This window comes from Schistocerca nitens, chromosome 4 (genome assembly GCF_023898315.1).
Source record: "Schistocerca nitens isolate TAMUIC-IGC-003100 chromosome 4, iqSchNite1.1, whole genome shotgun sequence".
NCBI classification, from domain to species: Eukaryota; Metazoa; Arthropoda; class Insecta; order Orthoptera; family Acrididae; genus Schistocerca; species Schistocerca nitens.
Window position 1 is genome coordinate 369,848,415 of NC_064617.1, and position 26,231 is coordinate 369,874,645.

The window sequence follows — 26,231 nt, forward strand, 5'->3', positions numbered from 1 at the left end:
GTGAATGTTGAGATCTCCCCCAACCTCTCCGACATCAAAGGCATGATATACATTTCTGCTAAGATAATGCGCAGGAGCTCACTTCCGTCTTGTTTTAAGCAAAACAAACAACCACGCCATGTATTATTTACGGTACAATGTCTGATTTGACTTTGAATCTCATGAAATTACACGTCAAATAACACACCTCTTCATTTCAACTTCTTAAGAAAATAAACCGATGCCTAGTAAACTTACGATAGTGGTGGAATTAAATAAATGATGCTACGTACCAATAATCATTCCGTTCCACAGCCACGTTACCTAATATTTTCTGAAGGTGCTATGAGCCAAAATAAGTTCTGCTGTTCAAAGAATCAAGGACAAGTTTGAGACCCTTCCCAAGTTCTTATGACTTTATTTTCCATCTTTGGTCTATCAATTGTTGTTTACTGATATTTTTATGCTGTGGAATGTGAATACCGCAAATCACTGGGGTGTTAGCTGATATCTCTTTGTTAATGTTTGCATATGTGTCTATGTGGTGTCTTGTTCTTTTGGACAAGGTGGTTTTCGTTGTTTGTAGATGTGGAATTTTCTGCGTTTTTTTCCCATGCTTCTGGGATGCATATGTGTATTTTTAAATTGTTTCATACCTATTTCCTAACCAAGTAACTAAATAAACATGCACAAAGGTGGGAATTGGAAGTTTCGAAGTGAAATATAAATCATAAACACAGTAGGTTGTAAACTGAACAGAGTGGCAATGGTTAGAAGATAGACAATGGTCACTGTCAGCTTCTGATACAGATCTCTATGAGAGGGAACAGAGAGCATCTTTGTAACTTCATAATCTGCTTGGATGCAGTGGTAAATGGCGATTTACTTTAAATTCTGAGTGAACGATTCTACTAACGCTAAAACTGTATAAAGCACACATATTGATTACAACTGATGCTACAGTACTACGGCCATAGCACGAAATACTTTTCCACGGCATACAACCTACGAAAATACACAATGTCAGCTATCACGTCGACAGACGCACCAGTTTTAACCAACATGAAAATAATGTTCAAGTTTTACATTAAGTTTTTGGTCTTAAGTTTTCGAAGTGAATTTATCTTACACAACTGATTTACTCGACTCAAAATAAATACCGGAAGTCGGTTTGTATAAGTAAATAGACATGGTAATTGCACGGATTTTGCACTCTGCTGGGTTCTTGTCAAATTTTACACATTTGAACACTGCAACTTCAGCGTATCTCGCAAGAACGACGTCAAATACGGAGCACAACAAAGCGCGACGTCGCTTGGGGTACCTATCACTGTGGCTAATAATGCTATGATGCCTTGTACCTGGATTATAGTACTTAACTTGATGACTATTGCTACCTTTGAGCTATAGAATAGATCATGGGTGAAATCCCGTCAATTTTGGTGTTACGATATTATTAACGATAATGATGATGCGTTAGCCTCGAAGATAATAAGATGATGATTAATGCTATTCCTGTTAGGACTAGTAACAGATATCAGTAAATTTCAATCTGACAAAAAGTCTTAAATTAATGTCAAATTAAGAAATTATGCTTTTTCCTATTTTCCACATTTCCTTCTAGTTTCTTTACTGACGTATATAAATTTCAGAAATATAGTTACAGAAGTGTGCTCTTTATAGGTGTATGTCCAGTATTGTGCTCAAATCATGGCAAATATGGTGGTGGCTTGTGTCACTGTGAAGAAGGCTGGAAGGGTGCTGAGTGCGACACTCCAGAACATGACTGTCAGGTTCCTGACTGTTCAGGACATGGACAATGCCTTGGTGGTGTGTGCGTTTGTAGAGCTGGCTGGAAAGGCCCTTTTTGTGAACAAGGTATGATTGCATTATTTCTTTTATTAGTAGAGTCTAATGAGAAAGGAGGAAAAATAAACGAGGTTTCATTTAATTTTATAACATTGTTTAGATGATAATTAAATACTATTTATTTCTCAGACATTGATGTTACGAAAACTTTGCTTAAACTAAGCACTGTACTAATAACTAATTTCATTATAAGTAGCTCAGTGTTGTACTTGCCATCTCGTTACTGTAGTACAGGCTACCTACGTGGAAAGAAAAAGAATCATTCTTTTGTGAAGAGTGCTGTTGATATGTCCAGATTTCATTCATAATGTTGTAGGACACTTCAGTGTTGATCATGGGTTCATTATACATTATCATTAAATATGCGCTCATCTCTGTGAGTTACAGGTCTTAGAAATATCTTGAACAACATAAAGCTCTATAATAATGTTTACATGAAAATGTGGTCTGGGATTAATATGACAAGTGACACTGTGTGATGGATACAGCATGCACTGGAAAACCAGCCATGGGTGGCTTTTACCATATGTTCCGTTTCTCACCAGAGATATGCATTTTTCAGCATGGAGTGTGATGTTCTTATGTGGGAGTACAGTGGTTCTAGCTACCCAACATGGCTTTATGATAATGCTTGTCATTGTTGGACTGAATGAGCTCCCTCTTAAAGAGAGCAATGGTTGTTGACAGTGATGGTAGGTTTGCAGTCCTTCAGCCTAAAGGATCAAATTTATGTCCAGGAAGTTGGGTAGCCAATGTAGACATATGATGTCCTCATGTTGCAAATACACTTCCTCCAAGTCAGCCCTTTATGGTTGAACATATTCATTCATAGGATGAAAACCTGGTTTATATAAACCACAAAAAAGTTCCACATGCTGTTGCAGGGTATTAGGCCTATACCTAGAGACCACCCTAAACCATTACATCCTGACACCCATAGGCAACACAAGCAATGTTAGACTCTTAACATCATGATACCTCAAAGAAGAACAATGCCAAAGGGGTATAACAGTTCCTTACTGTGATATAGACAGCGTTGTAATGTTTCCTAGGGTCACACTACATTAACAGTTGATGAGAATAACTATTGAGGCTACACAGTAACTCATTTGTTAACAGGAGACTATTCCACTGATTCTGTATCCAACCACTGTGGACAAGATACCCCATTCCCCAAGCTGAGCAATATCTTTATTAAAGGGGGGAAAATTTGATGGCTTGTCAAGGTTACAGAGTGACCTCTCAAGTTTGCTGATAAGTTTCATGGGAGGTATGTTACCTAGAGTTTGCTATGAAGCTTCTAGCCAGGACAGGCTGATTGGACACTATTGTATACTTAAAATAGTGGTCCTGATGCTAAGTTGTAGTATATGGTAATCACAGAACATTCTATCATTGAATGTTTACAGCCTTCTGTACTGATCTCCATGGCTGTGAAATGACATTGTGGGTGACATTCATCTTCCAGACCACCTTGTGCTGACTATCACTTGTGACTAATTTCCCAGTTATCTGATCGTACGTGGCCATCAGTAGTTCCACTGTGCCGTCCTCATCCCTAAGTCACAGGTACGGTGAGCCAAATGCACAGAAGGCAAATTTTAACCCACTGCAGTCAAGAACCCTGCCACCTAATGTCTTGAAGACACATTGAGTGATCTTTTACTGGAATGCCATGTAAGACAACATTTCTGTATTGGTGCGCTAGAGTTCAGTCCCCTCACTTCAGCGCAATGTAGTATTTTAAGTTCACAATAATGTTTGGAGAATCTGTGACACTTAGTCTTATAATTATATCAGAATCCCAGTTTACAATTATTACCTTCATTTTTTCAGTGGATTGCCCAGATCCAACATGCTCAGGTCATGGTTCATGTGTTGGTGGAAAATGTTACTGCAAAGCTGGCTGGCAAGGCATCAACTGCTCTTCAGTGGATCAGCAAGTATACCAGTGCTTGCCAGGATGCTCTGATCATGGTTCTTATGACCTTGAGACTGCTGTATGTGTCTGTGATAATTATTGGACTGGTGCTGACTGCTCACAAGGTGAATTATTTTTTGTTTATTTTGGTAATTTTACTCTTGAATTGCCAACAATTTCTGAAGAAAACTTTTGTTAACTGTAGCAATACACAGTTGGTGCTATTCTTGTTATTTTTATTGAAGGCACTAAAAAAAGAGGATGATTCATATTTGCTATAATCCCAGCTTGCATGAACCTTATATGAGCCAAGCATAATATCTGTGATGTGTCTAGATTTCTTTCTGAAGAATAAATCTTGGAACTTTTTATACAGGATATCCCACCTAAACTTTTCACTGCCAATATCTGTGGAACCACAATGAACATTGACAAGCGGCTTTCAAGGGTATGAATGTACAGCAGGGGCTCACGAAAGTAAATAGTATGAGACATTCTAAACTGTGTGCGAATATTTGTTTCAATACAAACTTCTGTTTTTTTTTCCTTTTTATTTTTTAAAATACTTGCCATATTATTCCACACACAATCAGTAACATGAGAAATCACTATAATAATGGCATTGGTTGCATAGCATTACATCCTGAGAATTGGAACGCAAAGTTGAAGCATGAAATGAATGAAACATGCTGCCATCGCACTTCTTGCAATGCAAGCATGACCCGCATTTTGCTCTTAATTGCGATGTGATTGACATACTATGATGCGACAAATATTGTACTTAGCTATTGCTATGTACATTGTTAGTACATGGCCTGGGATACATACAGATGTCCAGTCACCCACAATGAAAACAAGGACATGGTTTATTTGTACATGCTTTATTGAACTTTTAGACAGGACTACAATGGACGTAACGGTAACAAAATACTAATAACCACCATCCAGAGTAAAATAAATTAATGGCTGTCAAAGGGTGTGTAGTTGTATATCGGTTACACTATGGTACAAGGTTTGACTGAAAAGTAATGCCTCCACCTTCGTAACTCTTCGACAGTGTGCAACATTGGTATGCGGAAGGTACTGGTTTGTGCCATAGCCTCTTTTCTACAGCTCCAGTTGGCAGGAAGCCTTAGCATTGAACGGTTATGTTGTTACAGTGTAAAGTATGGAACCGAGCACAGACGATCAGTCAATGCGATTTAAGCAACGTGCAGTCATTCAATTCTTGACAGCAGAAGGTGCGCCGTTGGGCAAGTAAGTTTAAAGAAATTGATGCGGGAAAATCTGACCTGCATGATAAACAGCCGAAAAGCTACAACGTATGTTTGTTGAGATCTTCATTTACTTGGCAACACCTCTGTGCGTGCTCTATCACAGATCCACTCACACGTATCAATGTTTGTGGTGTTATTGCAGCACTTGCAGTGGTTATATGGGCTTTCGTGTTGGCCATTGTTGTTGGGACCTGCTAATACACCACATCTTTGCCATGTCCCCAAAGAAAAACTCCATGGGTGTGATGACCGGCAACTGTAATGAAAATCCTTGAATTGGACTGCTCCGTCCAATGCATTGATGTGGGAATTGTTGGTTTAGCACCTATCGTGCCACCATGACATGTGCAGGGCATCCATCATGTTGATACCACATTATTTGACACAAAGGAAGGGATAGGTCTTCCATCAGTCCAGGTAAGGTACTTCTCAGGGACCTCTCGTACTGTCACCTGTTAAGGTTGCCATCAATGAAAGTGTCAGTCATGTGGTGTCCTAAAACACCACATCATACATTGACTCTACACAGACACTAATGTTTAACCCGGCGAATCCAGGGCAGGTTTTCTGGTGACCAGTGGTGCACAATGTGTAAGCTGACATTCCCATGGTTTGTAAATGTGATTTCGTCAGTAAACAGTACCCTACGCATAAAGTCATGGCTTTGCCACAGAACCCACTGACAGTATTCCAGGCAATCGTGAATGTTGTTGTCATGGAGGCCTTGATGTTGCGCCACGTGATATGGATGATATCTATGCCTGTACAGAATCCACACAATGCTTGTTCAAGGGATTCTCATCTGTCTCTCCATCTCATGAATACTGGCATGAGGGTTTATTGCAGCAGCCATCAGAACATCTACACCTGCTTTTCCGATTTCTCATGTTATTGACTGCATATAGAATAATATGGGGTGCACACTTAAAAAAACATAAATTTGTGATGAAACCAATGTTTGCAAACAGTTTAGAGTGTCTCATAGTATTTACTTTCATGAGCCCCTGCCATACATTCAAACCTGTGAAAGCCGTTTGTCAGTATATGTTGTGGTTCCAGAGATGTTGGCGGTGAAAAGTTTAGGCAGGACACCCTGTTTAAACTCTCAGAACACTTTAAGTATAGTTCATTGTGCAGAAACTTTGCTACTCTCTGCACATCTTCTATACTGTTCTGAACCTGGTACCCGAGATGTATGGTGAGAAATGGTAATATCTGAATATAATCATTCCTGTTATCCTAATTACAATGTTTCAGAAGGTAGATTTCAATTATCAGAGGAATATTTACTGAAGTGTGCCTTGCTGCTAAGTTCAAACAGACTATCAAAATGGGACTCGCATTGCCTTTTGTAATACACATTCAGGGAAAGAAACAGTTTTGCAGTGTTATGTGCATTTTCCAATAGTTTTTAATGAGTTGATCGCAGATGGAGAAATACGTTTTTAATAAGGGAAAGGAAAATACTTACCTATGGAGCACTGGTGTGTAGTGCGCAGAGACGCATAACAGAAAACAGTTAACACTAGCTCTCGAGCTCATGCAAGCTGAGTATACAATTTTGTGTGTGTGTGTGTGTGTGTGTGTTTTGTGCTGTGTGTTTCTGTGCACCATGCACCAATCCTCTGTAGGTAAATAATTGCTTTTTCCTTATTTTATGTAACTAACTGATCTCACGCATAAGAAAGTATGTTGCATGTAATTCATGATTTTGGAGAACAGTGCAGCTATGTTTCTAAAACACTTCATAATTACCATTGACTCTCAAAATTACATATTTTCAGTTTTTCAGTATTGCAGGCCATCATCAAGTGGTACACCACAAAGGACTGTTCTTTACCAAATATCAAACTTTAAAAATCTTCTGATGTTTAAATATGCCATCTTATCTGAGCCTTTTTACTGTGTTACCATGTATAACATAAATCCTAACAAACTTTAGTTATTGTACAGTGTTTGCACGAGAGCTAAGGCAGTTTCATGCCACTCTTGTTAAAAAAATAGTGATCTTTTGTTCAGGCACTGTTTTTGTTCTACTGATTTTTGTTTATTTCAAACTAGTTTTCAGCTTATTAAGCCATCTTCAGGAAACAACTGACTAGCATCTGGAAGGGACTCTAGTTCTTAGGTAACCAAACATTATAGGTGAACATACGGTCATTTGGATAGAGTGTTGTTGTGCATGAAACTTGTTTCTTATCATTCTTTACACAGTGGACACTATTAAGCACAATAAATAATTAAACTACAGATTATTACATGTCAAATGGTTATAATGCTTTTTTGTGGTCTTGGAAAAAAAAGAAAAATTGACTGGGTGCCTGGGTGGAATTTGTATGCCATTACCACAAATGGATATCCACTGAATGATGACACATGTCCTTTTCAGATGACTCACATTTTATGCTCCATCAGACACATGGCCAGTGGTGTGTATGGCATGAGGTCAGGGCATGGGTGAAAGCAAAGGGACCAGGTCAGAGGAGGGTGTTTTATTTTCTGGGGAATGTTTTTGTGGCATTCCCTGGGTGACATCATTATTTATGAAGTCACAATAGATCAACACAACTATGCTTCTATTCATAGGGACCATGTCCTCTCCTACATGCATTGGTTTTTCCTCAGCACATCTTCTACCAGCAGAGCATGGCGGTGCAGCTCACAGTTTATGGTCACCTACCTTCCAACATTTAAACCCAGTTGAGAATCTGTGGAACCACTTCGATTGGGCTGTTTGCACCATGGATTCTCAGTCGAGAAACTTAGCACAGCTGCCATTGCATTGGAATCGGCATGGCTGTGCATTCCTCACGGTACATTCCGGAACCTCATTGACACTCTTCCTGCAGTGGTCCGAGGTACAAAAGTTGGTTATTCAGGTTTTTGACAGGTGGCCACATGGGGCAGTTTATATCCGAGAGCTGATATATACATGGTGACCATAATGTAGTTGTAATGCAATACGTACTGTATCGAAAATGAAGTTAAAAATTCAAAGTGAAATCTGGAAATTGGTTGTCATTAAATTAAATATAATGAGTAGCTGACAAGAATCAGCATGGACAGTGATTAGTGACAGAAGGTAAGAAACAGAGTCCAGTGGAGGAGGAACCTTTTAGCTACATGTGAGGAGACAAGACTATAGAAATACAATGAAATCACAGCTGAAAGACACTAGAGACCAAACAAAAAACTGAAGCTTGGAAAATCTAAAACATGCAGTAGTAACTGCAACAAAGAACAAAATTAGTCACACAGAAAAGAATTGGGAAAGCTGTGGATAAATTGCAAATAATGAAAGTGGTAAATGTAAGCACTATCTGTATTATTGGAGGCACTGATCCATTGATATACACATAAATAAGGTTAAGATTTTTGATAACATTTCATGGAACAATGTATATGTTGGTAAAATGTTTAATTCTTACATCAAGATTAATATTGTTGCTACGCTCTTGAAAATCATCCTTTCTCACAAACAGTGCTAACTAACAAAAACATGCACATGGCTTATTAGCCGGGCTGGCTAAATTCTACTAGCCTTGCAGATTGGCAAATTGCAATGTTTTGCTAGGGCAACACAGCTGGCCTGGCATTTTTGAAATAAGCCATAAATAATGCAGAGGTCAATAACTGTGCATAAATAGAGAGCTTATGCAAAGCTCCCAACCAGGCAAAAGATAGATGATGAAGATGCAGTCAGCCTCCTTTTGTTTTCTGTTTTTTAAATCCCTACCATGATATTTATATAAATTAATGTATGTTGATAAGAAACAAACTAGCAGAAGCATGCAGTGGTATGGGAAGAGACAACACTTACCTTATGCATGATGTTATGACCAGGATATCGACACACAAACATTAGATTGTAGGAGGTAGTGGGAGAGGGAAGGGCAATGGAGAAGGAAAGAAAGACACAACAGGAAGAACAGAGATATATGGACACAGGCAGCATTTCCAGTACTGGTAAGTCATGCCATGTGACACATTGGGATTTAGGGGAGTGAGGGGAGGCCATTGAGAAAATGATATGGATGATAGTAGAAGTGCAAGATACAAAATGTGGGAATGGGCCAAAGGAGATAGTAAAATGTGCACATACTCTTACTCAGTAGGTATGGAAATGCATGGTTCCCTCATTTAATACCGAGCGAGGTGGCGCAGTGGTTAGCACACTGGACTCGCATTCGGGAGGACGACGGTTCAATCCCGTCTCCGGCCATCCTGATTTAGGTTTTCCGTGATTTCCCTAAATCGTTTCAGGCAAATGCCGGGATGGTTCCTGTGAAAGGGCACGGCCGATTTCCTTCCCAATCCTTCCCTAACCCGAGCTTGCGCTCCGTCTCTAATGACCTCGTTGTCGACGGGACGTTAAACACTAACCACCACCACCACCCTCATTTAATACAAAGAGAGAAAAGAGTTGATGGAAAAGGAACCCTTCAGTTTAATCCTTCATCCCATGTAAATGCTACATATATCAAATTCCAGTTATCACAATTATTAATATCATTTTGTACTTTTTGTAGCTCTTTGCAGTCTTGATTGTGGGCCACATGGTCGATGTGACAAAGGGAAATGTGAATGTGACCCTGGATGGACAGGTGATCGTTGTGATTTGTTGCCTTGTGATCCTCGCTGCTCAGAACATGGACAGTGTAAGAATGGAACCTGTGTATGCTCTCAGGGATGGAATGGTCGACATTGTACACTACGTAAGTTCGATTAAGTTACATGAAAGCTGTATTTATGCAGTTTCTTTTCTTAATAAACTCTGTACATATTTTAATTTTTCACTGAACTGTGCTGTTCTCATTTAGTTGTGTGTTGCATATTTTGTATTTATCGTATGATTTTGACCCTTCACTGTAACTTGTTTCTTTGTACTACTGTTAAGACAATTTAGTGACTCATATATTAGTTTGTTTCCTTAAGGGTGAAGAAATATGTAGCATTAACATACGTGCAGAGTCTTAGTAACTAAAATTGAATTTTGGACCAATCATAACAGTCTGTTTCAAGCTCATTAAAGGAACAGTGTGAAAAATTATGAGAGTTATCGTGTCAACTGAATGTGTCAATTCATTTTCCATTGGGTTGATACCATCCTTACAGTGTGATTCTAGAAGGTCTGCAAAATACCCATCTGTGACTATTGTAACCTCAAATTTAAAAAACCTTTATGAGTGACAAAGTTCTTTAGATGTGGGAATAGCTGGACGACAAAGTGTTCCATATCCAATAATTTGTTTTATACCCATCAGTTTCCCATTACCAGAGCGCTATTGTGGGCAGGTACATTAGTAGTAGTAGTATTAGTAGTAGTAGTAGCAGCTTTATTCATCTGTAGATCTCTTTTTACAAGGATATAGGACATGTCGAAGTATTTACATGGTTAGACCAATTTAAAATAACCTTATTCGTATACACATGTATTTACAGACTTCTAGTTAGAAACAATCATTAGATTTACTCCTGGTATACAATACTTTTTTTTACAAATAACTTATTAAATAATGTAATGCCACATTGTTCACTCATATCTCACTGTCAGTCACTGCACGCACTACACACACATTGTTTCATAACACTTCACTCAGTGTGTGTGTATATATATATCCCAAGCTATGCATGCAAAATGCTAACACCTCTTCCTCTTTCAGAGCTCAACATCTCCCTCATTATGGAAGGATGCTGATTCAGTTTTTCAGGATAGCAAATGGGAAGTTGTGGTACAGTAAATGGCACACACACACACACACACACACACACACCGGTGACCTCTGGGCCATTTACTGTACCACAAGTTCCCATTTGCTATCCTGAACAACTGAGTCAGCATCCTTCCATAATGAGGGAGATGTTGAGGTCTGAAAGAGAAAGAGGTGTTAGCATTATTTTGCTATGCATAGCTTGGGGTTAAGTATTTCTAGAAAGGAAAAAAGAAGGAAAAAACATAAATTGAAGGCGTTATGTGCAATGTTGGATGTTTTATAATCATTATTATTATTTATTTGTATAACTTTTTTTGTCAAACCCCTACTCTGTTTTATCTAAGTAATCCTTCAATGTATAAAATGTATTGCATAACAGATACTTTTTAGCTACCTTTTTAGATAAGTGTATTTTTGCAATTTCTTTAATCTCTTTTGGTAATTTATTGTACAGTTTTATTCCTTGATAAAAAATGCTGTTTTGAGTTTTATGTTTATTTTTTTCTTAGTAAATGTAAGTTGAGTCTGTCTCTTGTTCCATGGTCATGGACAGAGCTGTTTGTGCAGTAATTACCGATGTTATTTTTGATGTGTACAACTGACTGATAAATGTATTCACACGGAGCAGTTAAAATCCCCAATGTTTTGTACAGATCTTTACAATGAGTTCGACTAGTATTTTTGGTTATTATTCTTATAGCTCTTTTCTGGAGTTTGAAAATTATGTTCACATTTTGTGCATTTGTTCCTCAAAAAAGAATTGAGTGTACATATGAATAATATGTAGCTAAAAGACACTGCATGTTGCAGACTGATGATAGCATAACATGCTGGTAACATTCTGTTTGCAAGTACCTTTGTGTGTTCACACCACTTCAACTGAGACTCAATATTTATTTGTAGAAATTTTGCATTTGTTAGACAGTCTATAGAGGTGCCATCTATATTTAATTTAACATTGTCATTTTTCCTCTTCAAACTGAAATTCATGGCATTAGTTTTCTTTATGTTCAATGTCACTTTATTGTTTGTTGACCAATCATAAACTTTCTTTAGAGTTTCATTTGCTTTCTCAGCAAGGAGTTCTCTGGTTTTCTCAATGACTATAATGTTGCTGTCATCAGCGAAGAGAATTTTTTCACCATGAGTAACATTACTGGGAAAGTCATTGATGTATATCAGGGACAGTATTGGTCCTAATATGCTACCTTGCGGAACCCCTATATTAATGTATTTTGGTTCTGATAAGTGTTTTACTAAATGTTTAGATCTATTTGAAGTATGTGTTATCTCTACTCTTTGTACCCTATCTGTTAGGTATGATTGAAACTAGTCGTTAGCTACCCCCTCTTATTCCCAATGCTTCTAATCATTTAATAGAATCTTGTGGTCGACTGTATCAAATGCCTTAGAAAGATCCAAAAATATGCCTGACACACACTCATCTTTATCAAGAGTATCAAGTACAACTTTTGTGAATTCTACTGTGGCTGACTCCATATTTTTGCCTCTTCGGAAACCAAACTCTGATTCGCTTAAAAGATTGTATTTATTCAGGTAATTCATTAATCCGTCTTTCATAATTGCTTCTATTATTTTTGAGAATACTGAAAGCAGGGTAATGGGTCAGCAATTTTCTATGTCTTCTGCATTACCTCTCTTAAGCAAAGGTACAACTCTTGCCTGTTGTAACTGCTCTGGAAATGTCCCTGAGGTGAAGGATTCATATATTATATTTTTAAGGGGCCTTGTATAATCCCTATGCATTGTTTCAGTACACACTTTGGTACTTCATCTAAGACTACTGACTTTTTATTTTTTAGTTTTTGAACAGTTTTATTGACTTCATTAACTGTGGTTGGAAGTAACATCATTGTATTTAGTGCAACATTATTTATAGGTGTTATATTTGTTTTGGGGAATTTTTGCTGTAATGTCTCTGCAATACTTGAAAATGCTCATTACATAGTTTGCTAAGTGTTGTGGATCATTTATTACGTTATCCCCCTCCCTTAGCAGTATGTTATTTTGCATTTGTTTGCCTCTCCCCATTTCCTTTTTTATAACATCCCAGACTGCTTTGCTTTTATTCTCTGCATTATATATTATTTTGTCATTAAATGACTTTTTTGCAGCAATCAGCACCTTCCTATAGATCTTTTTGTTTCTATGATAGAAATTTCAGAATTCTGGATCATTGCAAATCTTTTTCATGGAACTGAGGTGTTTAAGTGTTTGGGAGGATTTCTCAATACCTGCTGTTATCCATCTCTTTCGGGGAGATGCTAATACAGACATGCGTACTTTTGGAAATGCCTTTTCAAAGTTCAGTTTAAACAATGTGGAGAATTTAGAGAATTTCATATTCACATTGGTTTCCTTATACACTTCATCACAGCTTTGTTTTTTTAGTTCTTTTGAAAAATCTTTTATTTTGATTTCTTATAGATGTTGTTTGTAGGCTTGTGGTTTAGAGAATGATTCGATGCCTGATTTTACTGTTGTTATTTGAAAGAGGTGTTCTGATAGTCTGAGATCTTTTACAGCCACATCACATTTTTTCCTGTCCATATTTGTGGCTACATGGTCAATTACGTTGTAGTAACCCTTGTTGCACTATTGACCAATAGGGACATGTCAAAACTTTGGAGGATGTTTATGAAGGTGCTGCTGGATTCATTTATGATATGTTGATGTTAATGTCCCCACACAGAATTACGTTGACCTTTGTACTTGAGACTTTATCTAGAACTTCTGTTAATTTATTGAAAAAAAGTGTCCACACTACCACTGGGAGATCTATACACACACAAAATTATTAATTTCTTGGTGATATCAAGCCCTGTTAATTCAGTAGCTGATATTTGAAAGTGTTTGTCTTCGCTTACTGTGCGGAGGTCATGTCTTGATTTGAACTGTGTTCCTTTTCTGATATAATTGCATGATCCTCCACCCCCTTGAAGTAGTTCTGCAGTAAGAGTTTGCTCTTTCATACAATGATAATACTAGACTACATGTTGGATTCCTGTGTCTCTACACCAGTGCTCAGTAATACAAACTTCAAAGATTGAAGCTCAACTTCTAATAGTTGTATTTTATCTTTTATTGACTGCATGTTTTGATGGAGGATTGTTAAGTCTGTGAAATGCCCCATGTTACTTTTTTCAATGGTTTGTTTTTCTTTGTGACATCTGGTTTGTGTGGTATTTGAAGCGTTAAAACCTGTCTTATGAGTGAAGGTTTCAGAATTTTTTAAACTGCTGGAGATAATCTTTAGGCAGGGGAACCTGTTGTCTGGATTTATCCTAAAAAAGACCTACTTTTCCTACCTATGACAACAGGTATTTGGCCATGTGTGGCCTGTGATCCACCCCCTATACTCTCATGAATTAATTACTGTAGTAAAAATATGTATTCTTTTAAATTTTGACATCTAGGTCTCTTCTTAAACTTTTTCTAACCTATTGGTGCACAAGATGTGTTATGTTTGGAGTTATTTTTTATGCTTTGTATGATAGCTGTAGTTAATGATGAGAATCCTGATTACACCCTACAAAACACTGATTGTAACATTTCTGGTGGATGAAATTGACTTTGCTTTTCTTTGTGCAGCACCACTGGCATCCACCCAATGCTTTGACTACTGCTTTATTTCTTGTATGAAATGGCAGGCCCAACCGTCATCTACAGTAACAAGTGTATGCACAAAATCATTTTATTGTTTGTTAAATCATCTGAATAAAATTGTCTGAATATTGATTTTTAGTTATATGTTTGGTAAGTACCGTATTAAACTGCAACACCCATCTTGTATCAAGTTTGCTCAAAGTTATTTCTTTACATGAAACTTACCATATTTGAAAACTGTCATGATTAGTACCTTGAGCTGCTGATAAAATTCTTTATTTAACAACCAGTTACATTCGACAGACCATCATTAGGGTGTTAAAAAACTTTACATCATAGGTGAATATAAATTCATTGATGTCAGATAATAAAACCATGAATGTATTACTATTGTCACATCATGGTACAAATTACTTTGTCAGTATATATAAACTGTGCTAGACAGTGCACTCTTTCATGTTACATCAGCACAGTGTGAACACAAGCTAAAAATTCCACCACATTGATGTGCATCTAAACTGGTCTGTAAAAACCTGTCTTAGAGTCAGACTGAAGTATGGATCTCCTCTTTCAGTTATCCTATATTATTAATTAGCTTTGTGCCCACTGCTTCAATCATGTAGACTGTATGGTCTGCATAGATTTTTATTTTTGTTTTTCTTCAATCGAATTTTTCTGTTGTTCATAAATTTGAACACCTTCTGAACTTTTCATCCTAGTTAAGGCCATAGATGAATGGTCTTTTACGGATGTGCTTCTGACTAAAAAGCGATTCTGGTAGCTAGGATCCAAGGTTTCTGTTAATCTGCTTTCTGCATTCTTGTGGTGATATTTCCATAGAAACTTTCGTCCTTTAACATGTATCTCTTGATATCTAACCAGGAAGTGAAATACCTGTTTTCATAGATTTAGCTTTAAAAATTCTGTACTGTAACAAAATATTTTATTAAAAATTTTGGTCCCATTTTTCAGCCCTTAGGTTTTGAATTTCCAAGAACTGTGAAACGAGTATATTTTTTTTTTCTTTTTAATTTCTAATAGAGAAGCCAAATACAAATTTTCCATAGATTTAGCTTTGAAAATGCTTTCACAATCAAACAATGGAATATTCAGAATGGAATGTAACAGTATTGAGCAAAGGATAGTTGCTACTCACCTTATAGTGGAGATGCTGAGTCACAGATGGGCACAACAAAAAGACAGTCGAAAAGTGAGCTTTTGACCAACAAGGCCATTGTTAAAAATCTGACACACACACACACACACACACACACACACACACACACACACACACACACACGAAAGATAAATGGAAGGTAACTGTTTCAAGGACAGAGTGTGGATGGGATAGTAAGAGCAGCAATGGATTTCTTGTTACTACAACAGATCATGCGAGAGTAAGTTATGTTAGTAGTGGGTATCCTGTGTTTATACTGTGTCAGAGCTAATGTCAGTACCGTAAGAGCAATCCAGTGCAACAGCGCAGTGCACTGCTGTGAGCTTTCTGCTACGCTGTGTCTGCATCTACATCTACATACATGTTCCGCAGTCCACCATATGGTGCGTGGCAGAGGGTACCTCGTAGCAGAACTAGCATCTTCTCTCCCTGTTCCACTCCCAAACAGAATGAGGGAAAAATGTCTGCCTATATGACTCTGTACGAGCCCTAATCTCTCTTATCTTATCTTTGTGGTCTTTCCGCTAAATATAAGTTGGCGGCAGTAAAATTGTACTGCAGTCAACCTCAAATGCTGGTTCTCTAAATTTCCTCAGTAGTGATTCACGAAAAGAATGCCTCCTTTCCTCCAGAGACTCCCACCCGAGTTCCTGAAGCATTTCCGTAACACTCGCGTGATGATCAAACCTACCAGTAACAAATCTAGCAGCCCGCCTCTGAATTGCTTCTATGTCCTCCCTCAATCCGACCTGATAGGGATCCCAAACGCTCAAGCAGTACTCAAGAATAGGTTGTATTAGTGTTTTATAAGCGGTCTCCTTTACAGATGAACCACATCTTCCCAAAATGCTACCAATGAACCGAAGACGACTATCCGCCTTCCCCACAACTGCCATTACATGCTTGTCCCACTTCATATCGCTCTGCAGCGTTACGTCAAAATATTTAATCAACGTGACTATGTCAAGCGCTACACTACTAATGGAGTATTCAAACATTACGGGATTCTTTTTCCTATTCATCTGCATTAATTTACATTTATCTATATTTAGAGTTAGCTGCCATTCTTTACACCAGTCACAAATCCTGTCCAAGTCATCTTGTATCCTCCTACAGTCACTTAATGACGACACCTTCCCATACACCACAGCATCATCAGCAAACAGCCGCACATTGCTATCCACCCTATCCAAAAGATCATTTATGTAGATAGAAAACAACAGCGGACCTACCACACTTCCCTGGGGCACTCCAGATGATACCCTCACCTCCAATGAACACTCACCATCGACGACAACATACTGGGTTCTATTACTTAAGAAGTCTTCGAGCCACTCACATATTTGGGAACCAATCCCATATGTCAGGAGTCTGCAGTGGGACACCAAGTCAAACGCTTTCCGGAAGTCAAGGAATATGGCATCCGTCTGATACCCTTCATCCATGGTTCGCAAGATATCATGTGGAAAACGGGCGAGTTGCGTTTCGCAGGAGCAATGTTTTCTAAAGCCGTGCTGATGCATGGACAGCAACTTCTCTGTCTCAAGGAAATTCATTATGTTCGAACTGAGAATATGTTCAAGAATCCTGCAACAAACCGATGTTAAGGATATTGGTCTGTAATTTTGAGGATCCGTCCTTCTACCCTTCTTATATACAGGCATCACCTGCGCTTTTCTCCAGTCACTCGGAACTTTACGTTGGGCAAGAGATTCGCGATAAATGCAAGCTAAGTAAGGAGCCAATGCAGTAGAGTACTCTGTGTAAAACCGAATTGGAATCCCATCAGGACCTGGCGATTTATTTATTTTCAACCCATTCAGCTGCTTCACAACCCCAGGGATGTCTATCACTATGTCCTCCATACAGAAATCTCTACAAGACTCAAACGGCGGTATGTTTGTACCATCCTCCTGCGTGAAAGATTTCTCAAATGCTAAATTTAAAATTTCAGCTTTCATTTTGCTGTCTTCCGTTGCCAGGCCAGACTGATCAGTGAGTGGCTTCGACCCGCTTACTGATTTTACGTGAGACCAGAATTTCCTTGGGTTTTCAGCAAGATCTTTTGCTAAGGCATGATGGTGGTAGTGGTTGTATGCTTCACGCATCGCTCATTTTACAGCAGCACGAATCTCTACTAACTTTTGCCTGTCCTCATTCTCCCGATCTTTCTTGTACCGCGAGTGCAACTGTCTTTGCTTCCTGAGCATTCTCCGAATTGCGCTGTTAAACCACGGTGGGTCTTTTCCGTCCGAAACCCACTTTTTCGGTACATACTTCTGCAATGCGTGATTTACAATGTGTTTAAAATTTGCCCATAATTCTTCCATGTCTATCGTACCAGAAGTAAATGTAGTCGATTCATTTACTAAGTGGGATGCTAACAACTGCTTATCTGCTCTTTCTGGTAAGAATACTCTCCTAGCCTTCTTGACCAACTTTTTAACTTTCGTAACCGTAATCGTAATGACAACATCATGATCACTAATCCCTGTCTCAACACTGACATCATCGATGAGGTCTGGTCTGTTCATGGCTACCAGATATAAAATATTTCCATTACGCGTTGGCTGTCGATTTAGCTGCTCAAGACAGTTTTTGGATAATGTGTTCAAAAGTAATTCACACGACGGCTTGTCTGTACCACCTGTAATGAATCCATAGACATCCCAGTCTATCCTAGGTAGGTTGAAGTCGCCTCCGACTAATATTGCATGATCCGGGTACTTCTGCGATACAGAGTGTAGACTCCCTTCGAATGATTCTAGAACTGTCATGATGGAACCCGGTGGACAGTAATAACACCCAACAATTAACTTTATTTCTCCTAGCCCTGTTAAACGTGTCCAGATAACTTCACAATCACACTCTACTTCGACCTCAGTAGACACAATATTTTTGTCAACTGCAATGAAGACACCACCTCCTACGGTGTTAAATCTGTCTTTCCGATACACATTCCAACCCTCACTAAATATTTCAGAACTTTCTATCTCAGGGTTCAGCCAGGTCTCAGTCCCGAGAATAACTTGCTCGTCACATGCTTCCTGGAGGACAGTAAATTCAGGAACTTTATTCCGAACACTCTGAAAATTTCCTGCTAATATCTTGATAGCTCAAGTGTCTTTACACTGAGCGTGTCCTGATTTCCCTGCCTGCACGTTGACTGGTGAGTGTTCATCAGGACACCTCGCACTACTGCCTAGCCTAAAAAACCACCATGTGCACGCCACAAGTACTCTGCTACCCGAGTAGCCGCTTCCTTTGTGTAGTGTCAGTGGTGTCAGTGTCAGTGGTGACTTGGTGCAGCATCTGGATGTTATTGGCCAGTAGCAGCTCTCTGATGTCCAACATCTTCTGTTTACTGCAAGGCACAGTTCTGCTGCAGTTGTTTGTCAAGCAGGGCCACCTGTTCGACGGTTTCTGGCAGGATGTCTGTGCCGGCCTTCCATGCAGTGTCAATGAGTGCTGTTTCCTCTCTTCAGCATTGGCACTGGATGCCCCATAGCTTTCAGCATCGCCATCGTTGCTGCAGGGATGATGGATGTCTTCATAGTGCTGTTCTTCTGTGGCTGCTGCTGGGGTGGTCACGGGGACAGGCACCCTGGGAATCTTCTGCTTGTTGGCGGCACTCCTCTGTGTAGGTGCAGGAGCAGTTGTTGGTGTTGGCTCCCCTATTGTTGAACATAGGCCTTTGGTGAATGCTGTACGCAGATGCCTAACGGCCTCCTCCTCCTCTGCAACCAGGGTGGCTGTGAAGGTGACCCTCTCTGCCCCCCATGACAGCTTTGAGAGCCACTGTGGGTCCCTCTCAGTGGCACAAGCTACATCCTGGCCTTCCCTCTGGACAGTCATCCCCAAGGATGTCGAAGGGCGGGGAGTTGCTTCTGCGCTGTCCCTCACCTGTGCTAGGCTGGTCTGTGCCTGTCATCAGCATCTTCTCCACAATGTCAGCATGGCCGTGGCCACCTCACGACCTTTGGCACGGCTGTAACTTGAAAAAGTCAGGCAGCCATGTCATCTGGTAACATGCGGTCTGCCTTACTGATTGCAAGTCAGCAAAAGTTCTCTGCTGCTATCGCAGGCATGGCTGTTGTGCTCCCCAGCACACTTGACGCACAGCGCTGCATTATGACAATATTTGGCTCTCTTCGACCTCGTATGCGTAGCGCACAGCGGAAGTAATGCACACGCCTCACTGGTGCAGACCGAACACTGATCCGTGCATCAGTCAGTTGGGACATTGCCTTTTGTATATATACTAGCTTAGCGCATGTTGCTTAGCTCGCATAGTCTATATGGTCAACAGAGATTTTTTGTTTTTGTTTAATCAAATTTTTATGTTGTTCACAAATTGCAACACCTTCTAAGCTTTTCACACTAATTAAGGCCATTTAAGCATGGTCTTTCCTGAATGTACTTCTGACCAAAAAAAGCGATTCTGGTAGTTAAGAGTCCATAGTTTGATGAAGCATGTCTTTTGCGTTCTTGTGGGGATATTTCCCTAACAACTTCCATCCCATAACAAATATTTCCTTATATCTAACCGAGAACTAAAATACCAGTTTTCATAAATTTAGCTTTAAAATTTATTTAAAGTAACAAAATATTTTCTGAAAAATTTTCATCCCTTATTGCAATCTCTTAGGGTTAGAATTTCCAGAAACACTGAAACACATTTTTTCTAACTGAGGAGTCAAATACTGTCTGTCATAAATGTAGTCTTAAAAATCCTGTAGTAGTTCTTTAGTAATTATTTGTTTTCAAAAGAACTTTCACCTACTATTTTATCCCCACAGTGGCTGAATTTCCAAAAATGCTGATACACAAGTTTTTTATTTTCTGACTGAAAAACCAAGTACCACTTTTCGTTGTTCTAGCTTCAAATTCCTGTAATAGTAACCTACTTTCAAAAAACCTTTCATCCCATATTTCACCCCCTTATGAGTGGAATGGCTCCTTAAACAATGCCTACAGTATAAGATCCACACCCTCTCCAAACTTCAAGTTTCTATCTTCAGAAGTTTGGACTGGGCAGTGATGACTGAGTGAATCACTCCGATCCTCTTTCACACCCTCAGTGGTTGACTTTCTAAAAACAGTTTTCATCTCTAACCAAGAAGTCACACCAGTTTTCAAAGATTTACTTTTAAAAATGCTTTCCCAAAGAAATATTTTCATAAAATGTTTCACCCCCTTAGGGGCTTAATTTCCAAAAACAGTGAACTTGTATTTTTTTTTATTTCTAAATGAGAAGACAGACTTAAATTTTTGTAGATAAAATATTTTCATAAAAAGTCTCATCCTCAGTTTCACTTCTTTGTTGTTGTTGTTGTTGTGGTCTTCAGTCCTGAGACTGGTTTGATGCAGCTCTCCATGCTACTCTATCCTGTGCAAGCTTCTTCATCTCCCAGTACCTACTGCAACCTACATCCTTCTGAATCTGCTTAGTGTATTCATCTCTTGGTCTCCCTCTACGATTTTTACCCTCCACGCTGCCCTCCAATACTAAATTTGTGATCCCTTGATGCCTCAGAACATGTCCTACCAACCGATCCCTTCTTCTGGTCAAGCTGTGCCACAAACTTCTCTTCTCCCCAATCCTATTCAATACTTCCTCATTAGTTATGTGATCTACCCATCTAATCTTCAGCATTCTTCTGTAGCACCACATTTCGAAAGCTTCTATTCTCTTCTTGTCCAAACTATTTATCGTCCATGTTTCACTCCCATACATGGCTACACTCCATACAAATACTTTCAGAAATGACTTCCTGACACTTAAATCTATACTCGATGTTAACAAATTTCCCTTCTTCTGAAACGCTTTCCTTGCCATTGCCAGTCTACATTTTATATCCCCTCTACTTCGACCATCATCAGTTATTTTGCTCCCCAAATAGCAAAACTCCTTTACTACTTTAAGTGTCTCATTTCCTAATCTAATTCCCTCAGCATCACCTGACTTAATTCGACTACATTCCATTATCCTCGTTATGCTTTTGTTGATGTTCATCTTATATCCTCCTTTCAAGATGCTATCCATTCCATTCAACTGCTCTTCCAAGTCCTTTGCTGTCTCTGACAGAATTACAATGTCATCGGCGAACCTCAAAGTTCTTATTTCTTCTCCATGGATTTTAATACCTACTCCGAATTTTTCTTTTGTTTCCTTCACTGCTTGCTCAATATACAGATTGAATAACATCGGGGAGAGGCTACAACCCTGTCTTACTCCCTTCCCAACAACTGCTTCCCTTTCATGTCCCTCGACTCTTATAACTGCCATCTGGTTTCCGTACAAATTGTAAATAGCCTTTCGCTCCCTGTATTTTACCCCTGCCACCTTTAGAATTTGAAAGAGAGTATTCCAGTTAACATTGTCAAAAGCTTTTTCTAAGTCTACAAATGCTAGAAACATAGGTTTGCCTTTCCTTAATCTTTCTTCTAAGATAAGTCGTAAGGTCAGTATTGCCTCACATGTTCCAGTATTTCTACGGAATCCAAACTGATCTTCCCCGAGGTCGGCTTCTACCAGTTTTTCCATTCGTCTGTAAAGAATTTGTGTTAGTATTTGGCAGCTGTGGCTTATTAAACTGATTGTTCGGTAATTTTCACATCTGTCAACACCTGCTTTCTTTGGGGTTGGTTTCAATTTCCAGAATGCTGAAAAACACATTTTTTTATTTGTAACCAGAAGTCAATCAACAATGTTCATAGACATAGCTTTAAAAATACTTTAGTAGTTCTTTAATAATGATTTATTTTCAAAAAAAAAAAAAAACTTTCACCCATTGTTTCACCCTCATAGGATCAAATTTCCAAATATTCTGAAACAGGTTTTGTTTAATTCTGACTGAGAGACCACATACCAGTTTTCTTAGCTCTAGCTTCAAAACTGCCTTAATAGTGATGTTTTTCAAAAAATCCCTTCATCCCCTATTTTACCCCCTTAGGGTTGGAATTTCGAAAAATCCCATCTTAAACGACACCTTCATATAAGGTTCACACCTCCTTCAAATTTCAAGTTTCTGTCCTTAGTGATTTGGGCTGGGCAATGATGAGTCACTCAGTCAGTCAGTCAGTCAGTCAGTCTGTCTGTCTGTCTGTCAGGTCATTGTCTTCATTGCCTTTTATATAGAGAGATGAGTTTTGAGCACTAGTAATGGACAGATGCCTTTGTTGTTCACTTGTGATGTCATATAGCAGTTAAACACCTTGTCAATTACTTTCTATGTGAAGTAACTTTTAAACTGATAGTTGATAATTTTGGCTCATCGATAACATCAGTTGTTTGTGGGTTCGGTGACAATAGTATTTGCAGAAGAGTCGCTGATTTATACAACAACTTTTTCCAAATTAATTTTACAGTAATTGAGTAATTATTTGTGATATTATTGCAGTTCTGTAAAGAATCACTTTAGCACAACTCTCTATAATCAGAATCTCATATCCATCATTACTGTATCATTGTTTTCCATGCAAGGTGAAGTATAAGTTCCCCCTGCTAAAAACAATTTCATCCTTGTCACATACTTATTTCAAAACGTTTTGCATTATTTGACATAATATATATTTGACAGTAAGTCTAATCATTGTAATGTTGTCTCACTGAAACATCTCATAAAGTTAATGCAACAATATTAACAAACACAAAAAAGTAATGATTGTCTTTTGTTGACAGCTGGTTGCAAAAGTGCTTGTAATCGTCATGGTACATGTTCCCTGGAAGATGGAGAATATCGCTGTATGTGCTCAGATGGATGGGCGGGCTATGACTGCAGTATTCGACTCGAAATGGAATGTAATGATGAAATTGACAATGATGAAGGTGAAATCAAATTTTGAATTCATTTATTTCTCCAAAATTATGTACAGAAATTGTAGTTTATTCTATATCCTACCAAAATATTTTATTACATGAAACAAACTCGAACAAAGAAAGGTTTGTTCTATGTTCAGGGAACTTTAAAATTTACATGAAATGTTTTTTGTGCTTAAGCAGCACAAGTAAAAAACACTTGAGTATTCCAGCATTTGTGATACATTTCATAGTGACTTGAAACGTTTGTGAATAAGAGAAAGCGGAGAAGATAGCTGTTGTCTGATTCGGTCTGTGAAGGAGTCAACACAATTGTGGCATGTAATTCTCTTCTGTTTGCATTTTACTGTAGTAAATATTGATTAAATGAGTAAATGGGTAATAATATTCATGATGTAATTTAGTGATGCTAGAAAATAAATTGCACAAATTAAGTACATGTCTGCTGAGATGTAGAGTAAGGTATCATTATTTGGTTAAAACATTTTTTACTGTCCTTTACACCCGCATGCTTACATCCCAAGTAGTTTCATTTATTTATAAGGGACAGTTAGATGAAAACGAGACAGATGGAAAAAGTAAGTAAACTGTTTATTATTTCTAAAGTAATTGTCACAACTGTTAATACATTTATCACACTATGAAACAAGACATCATTGTTTTCATGAAAAAATGTTTGTTGTAGCCTACAGGACCACGATTGTATCTAGGCACGCACCTCTTCATCTGAAGCAAATTGATGGCCACAAAAGTCTTTCTTCAAGGCTCCAGAAGTATGGAAATTGCATGGGGAGAGATCATGATTGTACAGAGGATGGGTGAGGGCATTCCAGCAAAACTTCTGCAGTGTAATCGACATAACAGCCAGCTCTGGAGAAGTCATGACAATCTTTACCTGGGACTACAAGGGCCCACTGCTCAATGACTTTCTGGAATATGGCACCATAAGTAACACACAGTGGTACATGGACTCTTTGCAAAAACTGAAGCACACATTCAAATCCATACACCCAATAATGTTGACGGATGACATCTTTCTGTGGTGGCATAATGCCTGCCTTCGTATTGCTGGAGTTGTTCTGACTATGCTGCAGCAGTTTTACTGGGAAGTCCTTACACATCACCCATGCAGTCAGAATCTCTTCCTAAGTGACATAAATATTTTTGGAGCCCTGAAGAAAGGCAATTACAGCCATCGATTTGCTTTGGACAAATAGGTGAATGCCTGGGTACAATCGTGTTTCTGTAGGCAACCACAAATTTTTCCATGGAGGCATTGACCATCCTGTCTCATAAATAAGTGGGATAAATGTATTACAAGTTATAGTGATTACTTTTGCAATAGTAAAGAGTTAACTTTCTTTTTGTCCATCTGTCTCATTTTGATTTGACTGCCCCTTATATATACCCATACGACAGACTAAATAGCAAAATTGTGCACCTAATCTGTGCTCACAGTTGTATGTAGTGAAGTAGCAAGATTTTCTCGGTCTGCTAAATCATGCTAAGTCAACACTAATGGTATGAAAGGAAATGAAACGTAACTCCTGCCTTTTGATATACAACTCTGAATACCGAAAGACCAATTGAAATACAGTTCTTAATACTGAAATCTATCCCTCACTCTAGGTCTTTATGTGATGAAGGTGGTGCGTTTTACACGTTATCATCTTATATTAACTCATCACATTGTGCCCTTCGCTTAACTGATAAGAAGAGGTACAGCTTTCAGTATATGAAGGCGTAGTAATGTGACACTGTATGAGGATAGAAAATACATATAACATGACTGCTTCATTAGATGTTTGAATAACCAAGTGATGATTGCAGTAAATGAAATTAAGTGGTTAGTTATGACAGCTGGAATTCATGTCACTTTAATGTTATGATAAAATTGAGTCTTGTTTACAGGTGTTACCAGTTTGGATGATGAAGCATTAAGTTGCAAAATTTTACACAAGAACAGAACTTTGTTTATACTATAGAGAGCAGCATATAAAACACACAATATTCTTTTTATCTTTGGGGTTGTATTAAGCAGTTGGTGTTTGAAACTCCAACAGGAGCTGAAGAGGGATTGGTTGGTAGGGTCGTCACTGACCATCTCACTGTATAACAGATAACAGGAATATTTGAGGAGGAGTAGCAAAATTTTGCATAACATAGAAATAAACATGTTGATTCTGGCGTTGTTGACATTAATGGGCTATAACCCTTATTTTAATAAACCACTAAATGTTCATTTCCAGCCATTAGTTCCTTATCTCAAAATACATGGGTTAGGATCCTCTGTTATTAAATAATTTTGACTAGAAGTTTGAGAGGAACTCTGTATTATAAAGCCTCTTCAAGCCAACCAGCTGAAGAACTGCTCACCATTTCAATTACAAGTGAATTGGTGCATTGATTAAGACACTTCACTTTCATTTGGGAGGAACAGAATTGAAGTCCTGCCTGATCATCAAGATTTATGTGTTAATGGTAAATACTGGGATGCTTCCTTTGAAAGTCATAGCTGTTCAATCCGAGCTTGTGCTCATTTATTTAATGGCCATATCATTGATGGAAGTTGAACGCTAATCATCCAACACGCTTTTCTATTTAAGCTGCTTATTGCTATGTTATAATGCTTTTTTTTTTTTTTAACTCACACTATTCATTTTTCATCAGCCAAAATTATGCACTCAATGTAACAGATGTCATTATGATGCGGTTCTTACTTTCATGTCTCATTTTTCAGTTTGTGCAATTTTCCATCAAGTTCAGTGAAAGATTCTTTTCAGATCTATGCACAACTCATCTGTGATTGTCCCAAGCTTTACCTTTCAATTCATTTCTTATCAAG

The 26,231-nt window shown here is 38.4% G+C and overlaps 1 protein-coding gene across 1 annotated transcript in view; it reads left to right on the forward strand.

Moving 5' to 3' along the window:
* LOC126252108 (teneurin-a) overlaps nucleotides 1–26,231 on the forward strand; it is a 352,713-nt gene that overhangs the window by 161,377 nt on the left and 165,105 nt on the right. Inside the window, exons 6-9 of the mRNA XM_049952972.1 lie at nucleotides 1,663–1,857; nucleotides 3,685–3,894; nucleotides 9,576–9,761; nucleotides 23,249–23,395. Coding sequence (XP_049808929.1) covers nucleotides 1,663–1,857; nucleotides 3,685–3,894; nucleotides 9,576–9,761; nucleotides 23,249–23,395 — 738 coding nt within the window. The remainder of the gene's footprint in view (nucleotides 1–1,662; nucleotides 1,858–3,684; nucleotides 3,895–9,575; nucleotides 9,762–23,248; nucleotides 23,396–26,231) is intronic.